This window comes from Trichosurus vulpecula, chromosome 3, assembly GCF_011100635.1.
Source record: "Trichosurus vulpecula isolate mTriVul1 chromosome 3, mTriVul1.pri, whole genome shotgun sequence".
NCBI classification, from domain to species: Eukaryota; Metazoa; Chordata; class Mammalia; order Diprotodontia; family Phalangeridae; genus Trichosurus; species Trichosurus vulpecula.
In genome coordinates, this window is record NC_050575.1 from 223,870,713 (window position 1) to 223,891,790 (window position 21,078).

General features: G+C 35.9%; 2 protein-coding genes across 4 annotated transcripts in view; one reads left to right on the forward strand and one right to left on the reverse strand.

Annotated features, from left to right (window-relative positions):
• CRIM1 (cysteine rich transmembrane BMP regulator 1) overlaps positions 1-3,884 on the forward strand; it is a 248,835-nt gene extending 244,951 nt beyond the window's left edge. The window contains exons 16-17 of the mRNA XM_036752195.1: positions 970-1,157; positions 3,447-3,884. Of these exons, the coding sequence (XP_036608090.1) occupies positions 970-1,157; positions 3,447-3,623 (365 nt within the window). The 3' untranslated portion in view covers positions 3,624-3,884. The remainder of the gene's footprint in view (positions 1-969; positions 1,158-3,446) is intronic.
• A 5,140-nt stretch (positions 3,885-9,024) lies between these two features.
• Positions 9,025-21,078, reverse strand: part of FEZ2 (fasciculation and elongation protein zeta 2) — a 58,928-nt gene continuing 46,874 nt past the window's right edge. Inside the window, exons 6-9 of one of the 3 annotated variants that reach the window (XM_036752587.1) lie at positions 18,917-18,997; positions 16,326-16,401; positions 12,375-12,440; positions 9,025-9,936 (exon numbers count right to left, since the gene is read on the reverse strand). In XM_036752587.1, coding sequence (XP_036608482.1) covers positions 9,920-9,936; positions 12,375-12,440; positions 16,326-16,401; positions 18,917-18,997 — 240 coding nt within the window. In that variant the 3' untranslated portion in view covers positions 9,025-9,919. Of the gene's footprint in view, positions 9,937-12,374; positions 12,441-16,325; positions 16,402-18,866; positions 18,998-21,078 lie in introns of those variants that run through there. The other 2 variants (XM_036752588.1, XM_036752589.1) reach the window with 2 other exon arrangements.

Genomic DNA, 21,078 nt, shown 5'->3' on the forward strand with positions numbered 1-21,078 from the left:
GATATGGAAGTTGTTACTTAATCATACTATAGTGGCTCCATATGAATTGAAAAGGAGGCCATAAAGGATCTGTGTTCAACCATTTGCTTTTTGACATTTTTGTCTTCAATAAAGGCACAGTCAGAATCCTTCTGAAATCTGCAAATAAAGCTAGATAATAAATAAAATCGATAACACACTGGATGAAATGTGAGGATCTGAAAAGATCTTGGCAAACTAGAAAAATTAAGATTAAAAATAAGTCTTAGATTTCAAGAAAAATAATTCACAAGTACAACATTGGAGGAAGTATCATTATATAGCCATTCATCAAAAAAATCTGGGATTTTACTGGGCTACTAAGTTTAATGAATCAAGTGACATGGCAACCAAAAAAAAAAACAAGCTTGGACTACATTAAAAAAGGAATAGCTTTCAGGAGTAAGGAGATGAGAATCATGAGAATCCCACTGTAATCTGCCTGTCAGAACACATCTGAAATATTGTGTTCAATTCTGGGCACCAGACTTTGGAAAAGACACTGATAACTCGAGAGTAGTCGAAGTGGGGAGGCCTTGAGTTTGTGCCAGTCAGTTGAAGAAACTGAGGATGTTTAGCCTGAAGAATGGGCTCAGCTGGTGCATGATAGCTGAATCCAAGTACCTAAAAGTCTCTTGTGTGTAAGAGGAATTAGACTTGTTTTGTTTTGGCACTAGAGGGCATAAGTAAAAGGAATGAGCAGGAATGGGCAGGGTAGAAGTTTCAAAGAAACAAATTTATTCTTTTTGTCAGGAAAAAACTTCAAAGTAGCTAAACAGTAGAAGACTTCAGATATGCTTTCATAGATGATTTGGACTGAATGATTGCTTCCTTTTAATACTAAAATCATTATTCCATGAAACCTGTTCATAATATAATTTGGATAGCCCTAAAAAACTGGTTGGGGATTTAGTAACAAGTACTTATGTTTTATTGTCTTATTTTTTCCAGACATGGGTCACCTTCAGGTGGAGTACAGAGACGGTAATGGGCCACATCTAAGTGAAGATACTTCTCTTGCGTCCTTTGCCTGGGTTGCAGGAATAATGGGAGTCCTGGGTCTTATACTAGTATTCCTATTTTTAAATCAGAAGAAACAGTGGATACCAGTGCTCTGTTGGTATCGAACACCTACTAAGGTAGAGTATTGAAAATTTTATTGTTTTGTGAAATTAGGAAAGCATCTAAACTTTGTACTTGGGAATTATTTAGTGGAACTCAAGTTTTATGCTTCATGGTTTCCAATGATTATCAGGCTATAAATATCAAATGTTAATTTCATACTGTTAGTTAGTTCCATGTTACTGATGAAAATATCTCCATCCTCCACTAGTTTAATGACTCCTGACATTTCAAACATCCATTCTCTTCAACTTACTTTGAGGTTTTCAAAGAACCAATTGAACATAGCCATATTCACAACATAGATTATAACTAGTATGGAAAACTAAGTGTAACTTGATTATCCTGGGTGGGGTACAAGCAAAACCAAGTAAGAATGAGAATGTCCAGAATAGAGGGGGGAAAGTATAGAAGAGGGCAGAGGAAAAAATGTGATGGAGAAAAAGACAAGGAAAAATGAATATTATCCATAGCTGATATTTACATAGCTTTATAATTTACAAAGAGCTTTACATAAGTCATCTGATTTGAGCCTCCCAGGGATGCTGTGAAATAGGCAGTACAAATAGTATCTCCACTTTATAAATGAGGAAACAGACTCAGAGGAGTAGAGTGGCTTACCAAAATCATACATAGTTAGTGACACAGGCCTGAAACCCCAACTCTGACTCAAAGTCCAGTGCTTTCCCCATACTGGCTCTTGAAATAGTGAGAAAAGAACTTGGAGTAGGAAAAAGAAGAAAAATCATCAAAATGAAGGTTGAATCTGAATCTGTCAATATTGATAGAGAGCACAGACATTGTTAAGCTCATCAGCCTTCAAAAACATGTTTGTACTATATCTGCTGGTGGCAGGATAGAAGGTTGTTGCCTGTATCATTAAGGTATTCTAAAGAGCTGGATTCTAGGCAGCTAGGAAGGCTGAAAGCACCCTCTAGTCCAGCTTGCCATCCAAAGCAGGAATAGTTTCTGCATCAGCCCAGACTAGTGGTGAACTAGCCACTGTGCTAAATCCTGGGAATAAGATTACTACCAAGCAAGATAGTCCCCAACCTCAAACAGCTTAAATTCTAAGAGTGGAATACAACACATAATGGGGTGCTGGACAGCATAGGAGAGGTACACATGTATGATGGCATGAGTTAATTTGCATCAGTTAAATTGGATAGAGTATTTGACAATAATTAGACAAGTTGCATTTCTTTTCTTTGTCCTGAATGGGGCAGGTGGCACCAGTATTCAGGAAGTGAAGTGCTAGATCTGGGCAAGATAAGGCCAAAGCCCACAATTCAGGGATAGTTCCAGGAGTGGACTCTAGGTTTCTAATGGGAAGAAGTGGGGATAAGGGAGGCAACATTGTCCGGACACAGACCTGAAAAGCCACCTAATCCAATCCAATTGCTGTAGCAACAAGGATGTCACTACTTCATGAAGCAATTTGTTCCATTGTTAGCTGGCCCTATTTGTTAGGAAGGAAGACCTTCCTAAAGAGGAGGCAAGGATCATGCTTAAGTTGCAAGCCTAGGGGACCAGGAGGATGGTGGTACCCTCAAGAGTAATAGGGGAGTTAAGAAGAGGAGAAAGATTTTAGGAAGAATGAGAAGGACTTCAGGTTTGGACATGCTGAGTTTAAGAAGTCTACAGAACATCCGGTTTAAGACATACAGTAGGCACTTGGAGAGTCTGGAGTTGCAGCAGAGGTTAGGGTTGGATAAGTACATTTGAGAATCATCATTATAGAGATGATTATTGAATCCATCGGAACTGATGAGATCACCAGGTGAAATAGTGTAGAGGAAGAAGAGAAGAGGTCCTAGGACAGAGACCTGAAGGTCTCTAAGTATAGTATGCCTGCTATACTTAGCAGGCATGACCTGGATCCGACAAAGGAAACCCAGGAGCAGTGAGATAGGTAGAAGGAGAAAAGAGCAGTGTTGTAAAAACCTAGAAAGAAGACAAGTATCAAGGAGAAAAGGGTCTCAGGAAGATGAGGACTGAGAAAAGACCATGAGATTTGGTGATTAAGAGTGTGTTAGTAACTTTGGGTAGAGCTAAATACCTCAAATTCCTTCACCACTTATGTGACATGCTGTCCAAATCTCTACCATCCTAGGCTGCTTCTGCTGAACATGCTTTGGTTTGTCCTTAAAATGTGACACCACCAGGAAGAGAATACTGTACAATCTCACCATTTTGGCTAGTACAAAGTAGTTATATCACTTTATTTGGAGACTGATACTAACTTTGTGAATTATAGACTGGCTAGGGGGTTAACTAATTCCACTCTTGTTTTTCTCTCTTTTTAGCCTTCTTCCCTAAACAATCAGTTGGTATATGTGGACTGTAAGAAAGGAACCATGGTTCAGGTGGATAGTTCTCAGAGAATGCTAAGAATTGCTGACCCAGATGCAAGATTTAGTGGCTTCTACAGCATGCAAAAACAGAACAACCTTCAGGCAGATAATTTCTATCAGACAGTGTGAAGAACTACACCCTGGGTGAGGTTAAAAAAAAAAAAGACAGAAAAGACTAAATCTGCTATAACTTAGAATTTGTGCACTTGCTTAGTGGGTTGTATTGGATTTGTGACTTCATGTACAGCTCTAAGACCCTCCCGGGATGGGCTTTGTCTACAGCGAGGTGCCAGAACAAGCATTCCCACTTTTCCTCATGATAACTGACCAAGTGTTTTCTTAGAACCAAAGTTTTCAAAAGTTGCTAAGATATATTTGCTTGTAATATAGCTGTAGAAATACTAGGGGAGGGGGGTGGGAGCATTGAGTTGGGGAAGTGGGTGGGAGGGTTGTGTTGGGAAGACAGATTGGTCAGCTTGGCTTGGGGAGAAACCTGGTAAAAATAAAACCAGTGTAATGGCCGAGCATCGGGAGGACTTATTTTTTTCTCATTGTTCTTAAAGCTGCATTGGTTGCAACAAAGCCTAGCCTAAGTGAAAGACAAGAAAAAGGTCTCACAATTCAGCTGCTGTAACCACCTCAGAATGACAACACTCGGAGACAAAAGCCTTTTAACAGCCATCCCGGGTGTCCTATAGCCACAGGTTCTTCTATACAATCAGAATGTGCAGTAGGCAGTGAGAAAGCCAGAGCGGTGGGTTAGCAGGATCTCTCAGATGCGGGTTATTAAGGATGTGTACAGTTATTTCTTGTGCTGCTTTTAATGTCTTTTTCCAAGCCAATCAGCCAGTTACTGGCAGAGTTAGCAAATGAATGAGACTGAAGTCATTTCTTGATTCGAGCACTGGAGCTTTTCTTACCACAGTCTGGAAGGAAGTAAAGGGCAAAGAACGCCAGGCATTTCCAGGGGCTTGTCCATTTGTTTGTTGTTGCTTTGTTCTGTTCTGTTGTGTTGGTTGTTCATAGTTTCAAAGTATAAAAAAGGTTAGTTTTTGTTGAAGCTCTAGCTTAAAAGGAAACAGGTTGTTTTGTGTTGGTTTTTGTTTTTTTGTTGTGTTTTTTAAAGGAAAAAAAAAGACTTTTAGGATTTTTCCTTATTATTTACTGGTTCTACAAAATAGAAACTACTTCCATGCTAGGAAGCAGCTTAATTTTAATTGTATATTATTCAAGCACCTTTGTTGAAGCTCAGAAAAAAAATTATGCCTCTTTAAACTTTAGCAATTATAGGAATATTTATGTAAATATCTTAAGCTTCAAAAAAAACAAGAGTATTTGTGTGCATGTGTATATTTATATATATACATATATATTTATACACATACAATTTATGTTTTCCTGTTGAATGTATTTTTGAGATTTTAACCAGAGCAAAGATAGATTAAATAGGCATTCCATACCAATGCTTTTAATCACTTATGAACTTTTAAAAAACAAAGAAAAGATCTCACTCTAACTACAGTTTAATTTGAAAGTGAGGAGAGTGTGTGTGCCTGTGTGTAAATATATATATATATATGTATATATATATATACACACACATATATATATACATACACACATTCACACATGTAAGTGTGTTTGTGCACACAAGAAGGTATGCATGTGCACACATTTTTAGCAGTCAGTCATCAATGCTCTTGCTATGGAGAAGGGTGTTCTTTCACTTTCTTTCCTCCTTTGGTATTGGTTTTCAATGTACTCATTGGCTAGAGACACTGATGGCAATTTACATGCAGCACTAATCAGCTCCTGGATTTTTTTTCTTCAAACAATTGTTTGAAACAACTACTGGAATATTGTCCACAGTAAGCTGGAAGTTTGTTGTAGTTTGCCTCAATTATAACTCTGACTGTATACTATAGTGTTAATTTTTCAAACAGCTCTTAGCACTTTTATATTAATTACCCATTTGTGCATTGACTTTTCTTTTACAAATGCTTGTTGTGAAAGACACAGATACCCAGTATGCTTAATGTGAAAAGAAAATGTGTTCTGTTTTGTAAAGGAACTTTCAAGTATTGTTGTAAATACTTGAACAGAGGTTGCTGAACTTTAAAACAAATAATTAATTTATTATTATAATGACCTAATTTATTAATCTGAAGAGTAACCATTTTTGTTTTAGAATATCAAAAAGGTGTTCTAGCTGTTTGCATCAAAGAAAAAAAAAGATTTATTATCAAGGGGCAATATTTTTTCTGTTTCCAAAACAAAATTTGTTAGAAATCTGGTATTACAGAAACAGATTTACATCTGCCTAATTACTGCAAATTTTGTTGACAATTAATCCATTCCTGGCATTTTAAAAAAAGTCTGTATCCAAAAATTTGTAAATGCTTGCTTTTGTTTTACAATCACGGCCATATTCTGAAAATACTAACAGGATATAGGACATGGTGTAAATTTTGTTATTATTATTTTTAAAGATATGATTTATCCTGAGTGCTGTATCATTACTCTTTTACTTTTTGGTTCCTGTTGTGCTCTTGTAAAAAGAAATACAAATAAGATTTCCTGAAAAATAAACTAGATATGTGGCACTTGGAGTGCACTGCGGTTCTACAGTTTGTTTCCTTTTCTTCAAAAAGCAAAACTGTAAGGTGGTTCTTTGTGATTTGGTTCCTAACAGCAAATAAACATTTTGAATCTAAAAGATGCACTGTGGTTTTCAATAGAATACACCACCTATTGGTCGGCAGAGAATTATTTCCGATTCTATTTAAATGAAGTCAGTTCTATGAAATTATTGGCATAAAACGTATACTCCCCCCAACTCCCCTCCCATATGCCCCCACCCAAAAAAAACCTTTTTCTCCCAGAACCCAGGCTTTTCCCAAATAAATTGTATAACTGGGTTCCCCTACAATCCTTCATGGTAGGGAAACTGGGCTAAAAATACAACCCTTGAGGTTCCTACAAAAAGATACTACTTTCGGGGGACACTAGAATCACCTGGTTGAGAACTTGCTCACTAAGTAGGACACACCCAGCATCTAATACAAAAGTTTGAACAATCACAAACTCAGATAATACAGGCTTATGACAGTGAACAAGTAAGTGGACATGAAGTTCTGTGCTGGGAAGTACTTCCCCTTAATGAACTTAGAGTATCCATGAAGTCGCCTTGAAAACTAATCAGTAATGGTATCACGTGGGCCATGCTACAGGAAAGAGGAAGCATTTCACATCACTTTGTAGAGTCAACATAATAACCACAGACAAACATTTCATCTGTAGACCTACAAAATTGACCTACAAAATTCAAGTCTTTTAACTTCTGATTCAGGCTTCACTAACTTGGAATGTTATAAACTTCAGTTCAACCTTGGTCAAGTTTTCTATAAAGATAAGTAAGGTGATGTATGGCCCACTTAAGAGAACATACTGTTCTAGACGCTTCAAAAGCACCCATTTAGAAACAGTGGTCTAAGGTCAAAGAATCATCAGAACTTGAGACCTGGAAGGAACCTCAAACACCATCAGTCCAACTTGTGTCTGAGCAAGAATACTTTTTAAAAAATGCTCAACAAGTAGTCTTGTACCATTTTCTTAAATACTTCTAGTGAGGGAGAACCCACTAAATCCCAAAGGAATCTATTCCACTTATGGACAGGCCTGTCAGGAAGGTATTTCTTCTTACCACAAGCCCAAAGGTGCCTCTTTGCAACATCCACCCACTTCTGCTCCCACTCCTGCCTTTTAGGATCAAACAAAATCCCTCTTCTATTTCACCAGTCTCAATTTTTCAAATACTCACATCCCTAAGAACTGATACTCAATTGTTTTCTCAGTTTAGTTAGTATAAAGCTGCATTTTCTTTTAAAGGAGAATTGAGAGGCTTTGATTAAGTTAGGCTGGCCCAATTTATTTATGTTGGTGAAACCATCATGAATATAGATCGGAAAGAAAGTCATTCCTTTTCACTCTCCTTCACTGGCTCATCCTCCTGCCCCACTCCTACACATGGGTCTTTTTTCTCTCTACACTCCCTCAGTGATTTCATCAACTCCAACAGGCTCAACTATCATCTCTATTCATAAAACTCCCAGATTTATATATCCAGCTGTGACCTGCCTCCTGAATTCTAGTCCCACATGACCAACTGCCTGTTGGATATATTTTCAAACTATACGCTCACAGGCACTCTAGTGTATCCAAAATACTTAAAATCTTTTTAAGATTTTAATACTTAAAATGTTAATATTTAAGTACTTAAAATCATCTTTAAAAAATCCTTCCCTCTTCCCAACTTTACTATTATGGTCAAAGACCTTTCAGTCACACATGTTCACAACTCTGAAGATGTCCCTGACTCTTGCTTCTCTCTCACCCTTCATAATCAATCAAGTGTTTTCATTTGCAGGTCTGCAATATCTTTAGCATCCATCCTTTCGTATTCATTCACATGACCACCATCTTGGTTCAGGCTATCATTCCCTTTAACCTGAACTCTTGCCAAGAGTCTCTTCCGTCTCTGACCTACCCTCCAGAAAATTGCCAAATTAATATTTTTAAGGGACAGGACCCTGTCACTCCAGTCAAGAAACTCCACTTAGATAAGAGGTCCCTCTTACCTTTAAATTAAAATACAACTCTATCCTCAGTTCAGCTTTTAGACTTCTACAATCTGGCTCCAGCCCTACCTTTCCTGGATTACTTTTATGTTATTCTCCTTCACACATTTGACATTCCAAACTGGCATACTAGTTCTGCCCCATACATGTAATTCCATCTCCTGTCCTCATGCCATCATATAAGGTATCTCCTATGCCAAGATTACACCTCTTCCTTACTGCCTCTTATAGACTCTACCTTTCTTTAAATTTCAGCTCAAGTGCTACTTCCTACTGGAAATTGTTAATGCCTCCCCTTCAAGCAAAATTACTTTGTATCTACTCTACACATATTCTTAGTTTACTTTCTGATATTCATGCCCCCAATAGAATGAAAATTGCTTAAGAGAATGGGCTGTTTTTTGTCTGTTTTTATATCCCCAGCACCTAATATAGTGCCTCACACATACTAGGCACTTAATACATGCTTGTTGAATGAATGAAATTAAATATAAAGTGACTGGCCCATCCGGTCCACTAAAATTGGATGAGCTATCCAGAATCGGCTCCATCGGGAATAGCTATGCGCTATAAGAGACATAAACATGGAAATGCCCATACCTTTAACATGGTACATATATACATAAAAAGTTATTACAGTTTAAAAATATTATAGTATCTGTTTCACCTTTTAAGTATTCCATGCAGTCCTAAGAAATGAGCAACACTTCTACTATGGCAGCTCTCTGGAAGGAGCTACATGGTCTCTTTAACCTTCCTTTGCTGTATAGGATTCTTCAGGCTGAAGCTCTAAATTCTACAGTGATTAGTAAAGCAAGTTACTGAGACGTCAAAGGAATCCTATCAGGAAGTATGAGTTTGAATTTTTAGAATAAGACATTTGAAAATTTTATGACAGTTGACTTTTTAAACATTTATTATATGACATTGGCTTGATCAGACTGGCAAACGTTTTCTGGATTAGTGATAAATCCATGAGTAGAATTAATGCTTTAAGAAAATATGACTATAAATACCATCATACCACATAGGAAGAGACAAGGACAATACTGTAGTATATCATTTCTCCTGCACCACAAAGGATGAGAACTCCTCTTAAAGTGCATTTCCAAACAATTCAAATAGAATTACATGGAACAAAACATTTAAAAGTAATTAAGCAATATTGGAAGTGAATGGCTATTAAATATTAAAAATAAACCACTGGTTAAAAACAAATAGCAAACTATACAATTATCTCCAATAGCATGAAGATTGTTTGCATATACCAAGTAGTAACTAAAAGAAAAGCCTAGCCTGCTTTTAGTTCCTTAAAAGCACTGCAAGCTCTGTAAGATTTCAATCTCTATACAATACTGGTAGATAATATTCTAATTTGCTTATTTAAAAAAATCAGTGTTCCTACTATCACTGGAGAACACAGATTATATTTCTCAACACTTGAGGCTTGATTTTTCAGTGCAGGAGGTCCAGAAACCAATAAAAACTCAGTCTTAAATTTTAAGTCAATTAGAAGGGAACTGAACAATTAATGTTCTGCCTTCCTCAAGGCAAGGGGACAGTTTATAATTGTTAAAGATTAGCAAAAACAAAAATAATGCTCATGATTCCAAATTTCTCTTGGTTCAAAACAAGGTATGAGTGGAGCCACTGCCTATTAATACTGAAGCTTATCATCATGTGCATGAGTGCTGCAGTTTTCCATCACTGGGAGGTAAATACAGACAAGCTTTCGGGATAATGCCAACAGTGATTTAGCTTGTCCAAGGAAGGTGAGCTGCTGCTCCTCTACGTAGGGCACAGAACTGAAAAAGAAAAATAAAAAATGTAAATAGGTAGACAGAAGACTACAGAAGCACTGGGTTCTATTCTTACTACAACTAAAATGTCATATACTGTGATCTACAGAGCAGAGTGAAATATTTCACAGGCCTATCTCCCACAATGAAAAGTTACAACAGAACACATTAACTAGGTTTTTCCAGAAATGAGTAACCTAAAGGCCATGTCTCATTGATCACTATTAAAGGGAAGGAACTATAATTTCAACCATATACTGCAAGGCATTTTAAAAGAGCAAAGGAAGATCCCTTACGTAGTAAAAGAAGGGTGCAAAATTTCTGCCAACATTTTTATTCCCATATAGGAATAATACGGCAGCAACCATCCCTCCTAACCTTCCTGCCTTAGGCTCTCCTGGATGGGAACAATTAAGCAGGGAAGGGAAAGACCTGCTTAACTGGCCCATGTGTCTTCTATTCCTCCCTCCAAGTCACCTGCACAACTAAATGAGGCATTCTTTACATCCTCATTGGAACCTTCTTTCACTTCTCAGCTTTGTTTTAAAACTAGATGAGTATTTAGCCACACAAGCCACATCTATCAATAGCGTTAACAAGCCAACACTAAACCAATGAAGAAGAGGAACTCCCCTGCTCCCTTACCTTCTCCCAGCTGACAAAGTAATCCCCAGCTGGGCCCCACGGAGGCAAACAGTGAAGCAGGGGTAAAGCTCCAAAATGGATGGAAAAGTACTGCTTAATCATCTCAAACCAAACCCCCCACTTACACTCTACAACTTTTATCATATTCTTTATTTCTCCTCCTTATTTACTCTTGACTACATAATTACTCGTAGTCAAGAAGCTTGTAGCTTCTTTTTCCACCCACTCCTTACAGAGAGAGCAAATGCAAAACCAATGTACATGCACAATCATCTTATCAAAGGCAGTTGCAATTATTAAGAGAATATAGGATAAGAGGTAGAAGCCAGTCACTTGAGCAGGAAGGATGCAAAAAATAGGGGTGTGGTCTCACGGAATCATGCAGTATAGGTGAAATTTATAGTACTACATTTTCCCAATTTATGAATTTTAAAAATGACTTCCTCCAGGGCACTGTGCTGTCCTGATCATAAAACTCTTTTCAGTCAAATGTTAAATTTTTGAGAATGATTTAAAAGCTCGTTCTACCATTATCCCTCATAGGAGTATGGTACTACTTTAATTGGAAGTTAAGACATGTTCTTTATACTCTTCTCATTCCTGTATCACATCAATAAGACACAAACCTCAGAACAATCCAGCTTTCATACCAATGCTAGCAGAATACAAAAGCAAACAAAGATGTCAGGCATAAAAAAAATTCTGAATTTTTAAAAATCCTGCATCAGAAAAACAAAGCATTATAGGACTAGCATGTTGAATCAGGAATTTTTTTCTCATTATGTTAATCTACTAATGATCAACCTGTGAATTTAGAGGTACATAAATTTCTGGCTAGAGACATCTGTGATTTATTCACTCATGTCAGATTTACCATCTGACTTATTTCATCACATTTCCTCTTTATAGAGGGAATATAGGATAAGAAAGGCCCCCTTTGAGATAGCTAATGACCAATAGAGAAGTTCAATCTTTTAACCTGCCTAGGAAGATACTTTATTGGTGAAGAATGGAGTTAACAGTTAAGAGTTATCACCTCAAGTAGAATTTTCCTATAATATCATGGCAAAACATTACAACATGAATTTTACATACTTTGCAAATCTACTGACTAAGTACTTCAATAACCAACATGTTTCCAAGTTTAATTATAAGAGGAATTTTAGTTTTATATAGTGTAACATTAGTTTTCCAGTTGTCCCTTAAAATCTAGCTTCTGACCTTTCAGCTACATTGAAAGTATTTTCATTAACTTCTCAAATGATCCTCCCTGGCTTCTACTCTATTCTGAATCTGTTACCATGCCGCCAGCATTTTATGCCTCAGTCCTGAGATTCTACAGTATCGGCCTGTTTCTGGATTTCTCCTAATCCCTTTCAACAGTCACTTAAGTATCTTCTTTTGGAGTTCTCTTCTACTAAAAAGATTATTGCTATATTATGCTCTATTTTATGTCTCCTTGTAGGTGGCATGATTGCTCTCTTCACCAATTGTTGAAGTCTACTTCTTATACCATCGATAGGGCCATTATCCCCTTTTTTTCTCTTCTTTCCCCTCTGCTGGCATCTCTGTTCAATATTCAACTATGAAAGTTTTCACAGACTCTGGACCTGTAGGAAGGTTAATAAAATTTGAAAATGTAACCCATAGCACTAGTATTGCAAGCTAATGGCATCTAACCATATAACTCTGACAAATTTTCTAAACTAGTAGGTTTTTTAAAAAAATCTATTGTCAAGATAGCCCTATCTTACTTACCAGAAAAACTCAAGTGTTCACATGCTATTATATACACTCACCTTTCAAAATGTAGTCTGTTAACAAACTTGGAACTTTGTCACTGTCCTCCTTCATTGCATGAAGGACTACAATGTGGACAAAAGGAAAAAGGCACATAATTCTCAATTAGACAAAAAATATAATCAATCCTAAGTTTAATCATAAGTTTGTTTAGAACAATCACATTCCATCTGAACTATGCACAAGGGGTGGAGATGGAGGGGGAAGCCATATTGTGGCTATATTGGTTAGACAAGTCTTTGTTCAAACAAGAACATTTTGCAACCTAAGACTTGTTCCTCTAATTACAAATTTTAAAGGTCTTATAAGGAAAATAGAGGCAGATGGGGTAGGGGAAATATGTTATTTGCACAGAGTCATAGATTTTTAATGATGAATTTCTATAAATTTTCACATATGCTTTCCAAAGTATAATGAACAAATCAATCAATAAGCATTTTTTTAGTTACTACTATATGTCCGGTGCCATAATAACCTGTGAGGATTCAAAAATAGAAATGAAACATTATCTGTGCTCTAAGATCTTAAAGGACCCATCACCCTACATTGAATGTAAGTTCCATGAGGAGAGAGACTGCTTTTCATTTTGTTTTTATATCTTGCCTAGTATAGCATCTTACCCATAAGAGGTTTTTAATAAAGGCCTATTGGACTGGATTTTCAGGAATTTTTATTAGAGACTAAACTAGTAAAGACTACACATCATTCTCACATTTTTTCTATACAATGATGGCAGCTCAGTGGCCTTTACATAAGGATGGGCCCATCTAACCTCATGATATCTAAGTATAACCCAAGAGCAGGAAGTAGCGTTCATTGCTTTGGATAACCTGTCATCTTCTAGATTAAACCTTACAGAAACCAACACAAACTTCCAAATATACAAAGGTTTTTTTGTTTGTTTCAAAGAACATTTTTTTTGTAAATACACATACACATAATGTAGTATAAATATATTTATTTTTAGCATTCTTTTTTTAAATTTTGAGTTCCCAATTTTCTGCCTCCCTCTAGCCCCTCATCCACCCACTGAAAAGGCAAGCAATTATACATGTGGAATCATACAAAACCTATTTTCATGTTAGTCATGTCACCAAAAAAGTAAGAAAAATAAAGTGAAAAAATTATACTTCAATTTGCACTCAGTTCATCAGTTCTCTCTTTGGAAGTAGATAGCATTTTTTGTCATGAGTCTTTCAGAAATTGTACTGGATCATTGTATTGATCAGAATAGCTTAGTCTTTCAAAGTTGATCATCATTACAAGATTGCTATTACTGCATACAATGATCTCTGCTCCCTTTACTCTGAATCAGGTCTTCCCAGATTTTTTCTGAAACCACTCCCCTTCATCATTTCTTACAGAACAATAGTATTCTATCACAACCATATTCCACAATTTGTTCAGCCATTCCCCAATTGCTAGGCATTCCTCAATTTCCAGTACTTTGTCACCACAAAAAGAGCTGCTATAAATATTAATATTAAAATGTATTAATACAAATTTATACTTACATTTTATTTATTATATAATAATATATAATGTATAATATTTTATAAGTATATATCTATATAATAATTAACACTAAAATATATTAAATATAAATATTTCCCTTTTTTTTTCATCTCTTTGGGATACATACCAAGTAGTGGTTTTGCTGGGTCAAAGGGTACGCACGGTTTTATAGCCCTTTTGGGCATAGTTCCAGATTGTTCTCCAGAATGGTCACACCAGTTTATAACTCCACCAACAATTCATGAGCATTCACTTATTTTCCCACATCCCCTTGCATACAAAGCTTTTCATAGGGAAAAAAAAAACTCCAATTCTATCTAGCTCAAGAATATACCTAAGATAGCTATTCCTAATCAAGACTGGCTTTCAGCATACACGAGCCTAATTGACAAATGGCTATCTTATAGAGGATATCCAGTATCTTTCGTGAGAGCAAGAAACTTGAAGCAGTGATAGCAGGAATCCTTCCATAATAGCTTCAGAATACACACTCTAGCTTTGAGCTATGGTTATAATGAATTCTCAAGAGAGAAAGAGTACTTCTAAGAACCACCAGCCTTCAGGAGCAGAGCCAAGATGGTAGAGTACAGCTAGGAACTCACCTGAACTCTCCCAAATTCCCCTCCAAACAACTTTTAAGATAATGCCTCTGTGGAAAAGATCAGGCTCACAATACACAATAGTAAATGACTATAGTAATCTAGTATTTGGTTAATGTAGAGAATCAAGCTTTTAGGGCAAGAATTCACCCTGTCAAAAAAATTCCAGTTTTGGAAAGCAGTTTGGCAGGAACCAGGTATAGAGGAACATCTCACAACATGTACCAAAATAAAGTCAAATTGATGATTTAGGCATAAAGAGTGATATCAAAAGCAAATTAAGAGAGAAAAGGAATATTTTACTTGTCAGAGCTATAGAAAAGGGAAGAATTTATGACCAAGCAACAGGTAGAGAGCATTATAGGATGTAAAATGGATAATTTTGATTACATTAAACTAAAAGGGGTTTACACAAATAAAATCAATGTAGCCAAGATTAAAAGGAAAGCAGGAAACTAGGGGGAAAGTTTACAGCAAGTTTCTCTGATAAAGGCCTCACTGCTCAAATATATAGAGAACTGAGTCATATATAAGAATATGACCAATAGATAAATGGTCAAAGGATATGAATAGACAATTTTCAAAAAACAAAAGCAAAGCTAACTATAGGCATAGGAAAAATACTCTAAATCACTATTGATTAGAGAAATGAAAAGTAAAACAACTCTGAGGTTCACTTCACACATATTAGATTGCCTAATATGACAAAAAGAAAATGACAAATGTTAGAGAAGATGTGGAAAAATAGGGATATTAATGCATTGTTGGTAGAGTTGTGAACTGATCCAACCATTCTGGAGAACAATTTAGAACTGTGCCCAAAGGGCTATAAAACTGTGCATACCTTTTCATCCGGCAATACTACTACTAGGTCTATATCCCTAAAAGATCAAAGGAAAAGGACCTATATGTACAAAAATATTTACAAAAGCTCTCTTTGTGGTGGTATAAAACTGAAAATTGAGGGGATGCCCCATCACTTGAGGAATGGCTGAACCAGTTGTGGTACATGATTGTGATAGAATACTTTTGTGCTATAAGAAATGACAAGTAGGATAGTTTCAGAAAAACCTAGGAAGACTTATATGAACTGACGTAAAATGAAGTGAGCAAAACCAAAAGAACATTATACACAGTAACAGCAATATTGTACAATGACCAACTACCTGTAAACAACTTAGCTATTTTCAGCAATACAATGACTTAAGACAATTCTAAGGACTTATAAATGAAAAATACTACAGTGTCTGAATGCAGATCACAGCTTTTTTTTAACTTTCTTTATTTCTGGCTGCGTTTTCTGATAATATGGAAATATACTGTGCTGGACTGAACACGTATAATCTATATGAAATTGCTTGCCTTCCCGAGGTGGGGGGGAAGGGAGAAAGGGAGGGAGAGAATCTGGAACTAAAACTTAAAAAAAAGTTAAGAAATCATTTTTACATGTAATTGAGAAAAAATAAATTTTAAAAAAACTAAAAAAGAACTACCAGTCTTCATTCTCAGGAATTCTAAGAAATTTTTCTTACCCAGAAGAGAGGGACAAATCTTGAGCACTAACTACAGTAGATGCACTATACCCTCTCTTATAGAGAAATCCCAGTGATCAAAGACTATAGGTATAGGGCATACTCTGCCAGGCAGCAAAGACCCAAGCTCCTCTAAACAGCTTTCAACAGCTGGTCAGTTTCAGTAATTAGATAGAGGAAATCTTCAATCTACTACCTTTAGCAATTCTTTTTCCAACTGATATAAAAATACCATTAAATGAAAACAAAGATTTTCGGGGTCAAAATAATAAAGAAGTTAACAGTTAAAATACACTTTGCTTACTTTTTGTTAATATTTGAAGATCTTCAACAGAAGGTGGTCCATTTTTTTTCTCATAAGGAATGACCGTTGTCAAGTACTGCCAAGCAAAAAGTGAAGAATTATTTCCTTTAGTTATTATATTTAATTGCAAAAACCTCATTTAGTTAACAAAAAGTCTAGTTACTTTGTAACATTAACACATTGCTATAGTAATCAATATATGCAGTTATATATTAGAAATAAAATTAAACTAATCTATTTCTCATTTTTAACAAAATCAATCTATTTCATACAAAATCATTATTATACCTCATATACAAAGTTATTTTATATTTCTATTATTGAAAAATTTACTCGTGGATGTAAAGACAATTTGTTCACTTTTTAAGATAAAGTTTGTCCCATTCTTCTTGCAGATATTCAATAAAATCTTTACTTGTATCTGCATAAACCAGTCACAGAGAAGTCATCAACCTTCATAAATGGAGTTTCCTCAATTAAATCCCAGAACTAGTCTCTAATCCATCTAGTCTAGTCCCTGAAATGTATGCCATCTTATTAATACTGTGTGTATACAGCCTCTGTCTTTCTTGCTTAATTTCAGTTACATTTTGTTTTAAAGAACAAAATGACAACTGCAAAAATACTGTTCATCAGCACTTGCCAAAGGCTAATACAAATATATTTTTGTAAACGTTAATGGCATGGTATTATTACTTCTTAAATTATATAAGTAGTTAAAAACATATGAAGTTCACAAAAGAGAAAGAAAAACATGAGAACAGCTTACCAACAAAGGAGTAAATAGGCATTTTTTGGACAAATTATACACTTGTTAGTCATATCCTAAATCCATAAAACCTAAAAAATAATCACTTAGTTTTTCCCATTCTGATCAAAATCTTCAATTTTTCAATTTTTTAAAATTTTTACTTGGTACTCACTAAGCTGACAGACCAATTAACTCATATCATACACTGAAATAAAACTTTGGAGCTCAAAGGGATTTTCAAGATCATCTAGTCCAGGGCTTCTTAAACTTTTTCTACTCATGACCCCTGATCTAGTCCAACCCTCTCATTTTACAGATGAGGAAACTGAGGCCCAAAGAGGCTAAGTGACTTGCCCAAGGTCACACACTGGTAGTAAGGAGGATTCAAATGCTGTTTCTCCCACTCTAATTCCACTGCTCTCTCTAATACACCTCATTGCATCTGTTATAGTGTTAGTATACTAGCACTGAATTCTCTTATCCCACTTGTAATCTTTGACTGACATGAAAGAAATTATTTAATAGCAAGCCACTCAGATCCCATCTCCTGGAGGGAGACCCCTCAAGGACCTACAAACCCTCTTTCTGATGGGGATTTTACCACAACAATGCTTAATAACATCTGAAAGTGCTTCTTTGTTTAAAAAACACGTAAGACAAAAGAGCAATGTCTTTTTATCCCGTTATTTCAGTACATTGCAGGAAACTTTCTGGCTCTAAGAGTACCACAGGTCTTGGAATAAACACCCTACTCAAGTACAAACAGTATTTCATGCAAATTTGATCCCAATTCTGGAGTGGAATCAATTTGGGAGTAATTGGAGCCACCTTGAGAGATGTGAAAAGTTAACATCCTCTCTAGATTCAGCCCCACCCTGAACCACATGCATGCAACTTTTCCTCTTTGACCTGCCTCTTGGACCTGACTTTGCCATTCTTTCTTAAATAGTATATAGGAAACATGCAAGCCAAGGAAAAAAAAAAGCCCCTGGACTCTGGCTCTATCCCATCTAGAGTCATATATGGGCTAACTTTTGGGCTAACCCTAGTTATCACAAGTAATCAAGCTAAATGTAAATTTTCTTTTCTCTTTAAAATTAGATATTAAACATATCTCTTAATGGAAATCTGCTTATATTTAAAGGGATATTAATGTCAGAAAAGAGAAATTTGACATGTTAATAAGTTGTACATACTCTTGCAAACTTGAATTCTTATAAAAAAGTTCATAATGATACTGTATGATCCATGTCCCCAACCTTCACTTATCAGAATTAATTCAGAATAGCTGGTTGGATAACTTACTTCAATATATTATGACCTATACATAGCTAAGCCCTGCTGTCTTCTTTTAATACAAATAAAAGGAAAAAAATCCATCTACATATGTATGTATGTATGTATGTATGTATGTATGTGAAAAACGCCCTTAAAGGCCAAATCAAACAATAAAGGTGGTAACATTTGACTCTCTTTTTTCTGATGAAACATAAGATCATGCTATATGTAATTCTGTACATATAGGGAATAGCATCTTCTACTTAATTTTTTAAAACAGTGCCTAATCATTTAAATTTAAGCATGAAGACTACAGTTCTACAGCAAATGTGAAGCCTGTGTCTGTGTGTGTGTGCACGTGTGCGTATATATTCTAACCTGAAAAGTTTCTCCTTCAAGAAAAATTCTGCAGAATTAAAAGTATAAAAGTCTGACTGAACTTCTACTTTTCCCATGTGAGTAACAGTCTTAGTTAATTAGTAAAACTAACAGCTTTCAAGATCTTGACTTACACAGAGATGCAACAAGCAGGGAATGAAGGAAAATAAAGATAACCGAGCACCTGTTTCTCTCCACCCGAATTGCCAAAGGTGTGGCGGAAGCCATTCTGAATGACATTTGAGATCCCTTCCATGCTGAAGCGCTAAAGGCAGCAAAATACGGTCAGGAAGAAAAGGACAGAGAAAGAAGTTCAAAGACTATTAGTAAGAATTTACCATGATGGCATAAGTGTCCACGAGACAAGCAGTTAGAAAAATGCCACTACTTATTCAGAAATAACATGCTCTCTTTGTGATTCTGATTTCACAATTCAAAATAGAAGTAATAGATTTCAAACAAGCATTTCCATGAATATTTTTACCTGATTCTTCTGCCAGGTAAATTTATTCCAAGGAAACATTTTAAATAGAATATTATGATTTTTTTATCTGAATACAGTTTTTAAGGCAACTGATGATTAAATTTAGACTGAAACAATATTTTTAAATAGCTTTTCAAAATGTTTACCTATTTTTTACCAAAATTCTATTAAACAGTATGCATGTTTCTAGTAAAAGTTTACAAGCCTCAGAAAAAAATCTTTTGTCAAATGTTGGTGGTCTTATTTGGGAAGCTAATTACTATTTCTTACCCATTTAGATGCTGAAAAATGTGAGTTGCATGCAACTCAGTAGAGAAATGGAATTTTAAGCAGTAGGTATGCTTTTGGAGAAAGTACAAATTTGCTAGACCTGTTCCCTAAAACTTCCATTTAAGTTCTAGGGAACAGCACTGGCCTAATGCGACCAGCAAACTGTATGACTTCCTAGAATTGACTTCCTGGAATATATTGTCAAGGGGCAAGTTAAGCTTTTTCCTAACAACCTAACCTGATTCATAACCAACCTAAAATTAAATCAGGAATGGAGTAGAGCTGTAGAAGAGCCTTAAGGCCCTTGACTCAGCCAGATCAGCCAGAATCCTGCAGGAAAAGTGATTAAGGAAAATGGCACCCTAGAAAGGAAGAAGCCAATTCCTGGTAGGCCTAGGATTTCTATTTCCTCTACTTGTTAAGGGAAAGGTTGGTCAATCAACACATTCATTTACTCAGTTCCTAACTTACAAAGAGTATCATAAGGAGGCACAAAAGAAACAGGAGATAAGAGTCTCTGACCTCAAGAAACTTTCAATCCAGTTCTGGCTCTTCAGTGATTAGTCGTGTGACCTACCACAAATTGCTTAATCTTGCTGAATCTCATTTTCATCATTTATAATATAAGGGAGTTTGAATGAATACCTAAAATCCAATCATACTTTAAAATGCTATGATTTTATGATTCTACTATCCTGAATAGTGGTTGACACCTGGATCAGGAAGATAATTTGGAATACTGAAAATGATCATACTAAAATATCCAGATTTAAATATTTCAAATCACCCGTGATAATAATACAATAATAAGACTTTATGGTTTACAAATCACTTTATGTATATGTCATTTTTTTCCTCAAAATAATTGTAAGGTAAGTAGTACAAATATTATTACCTCCATTTTACAGGTGAGGATCAGAAAAAGCAAATGACTAAACCAAATTCTCAAACCTATGTCTTCTGACACTAAGTCTGGTGCCCTTTTCACTACTGCAGCTGCTTCTCTGAAAAAATATGCAACTTCTATAGGGGTTGCCAGGGAGTAAAATGTACATAGAGATGAGTCTAGCTCAAGCAATCACAATGAAGCTATACTAAGGGGTTCTAAGTAGAGAACTAGCAGCTCATCTCTCTCTACAGAATATACCCTCTTCAAAGAAGACAAGCAGCATATCTGTGAAGTTTGGCCTGTGGAACTTTGATGTATTCCTAATTTTGGCAAATTCTCTCATTGTCCCTCCTCCTACTCCCTATCATTCCCTTCACCTACCCTACCCCCCAACACATACACACACAGACTACACACACACACACAGAGCAACTTTTCTATGTTATTGGCCTGGCTTCCTGCCCCTTCGTGTAGCAGCCTAGAAAATAACCTAGAATCAAAGAATCATGGCATTTAGAGTTATAAGGTCTTAAAGATCATCTAGTCCAACCTCAACATTTTACAAATATGGAAAATGGGGCCCAGGGAGGTTAAATTATTTGCCCAAGCTCTGCAAGTAGCAGAGGCTACATTCGAACCCAGCTCCTTTGGCTCACTGAGTCTCTCTCTCTTCCTTTAAAACATATCTCAAGCACCATCTTCT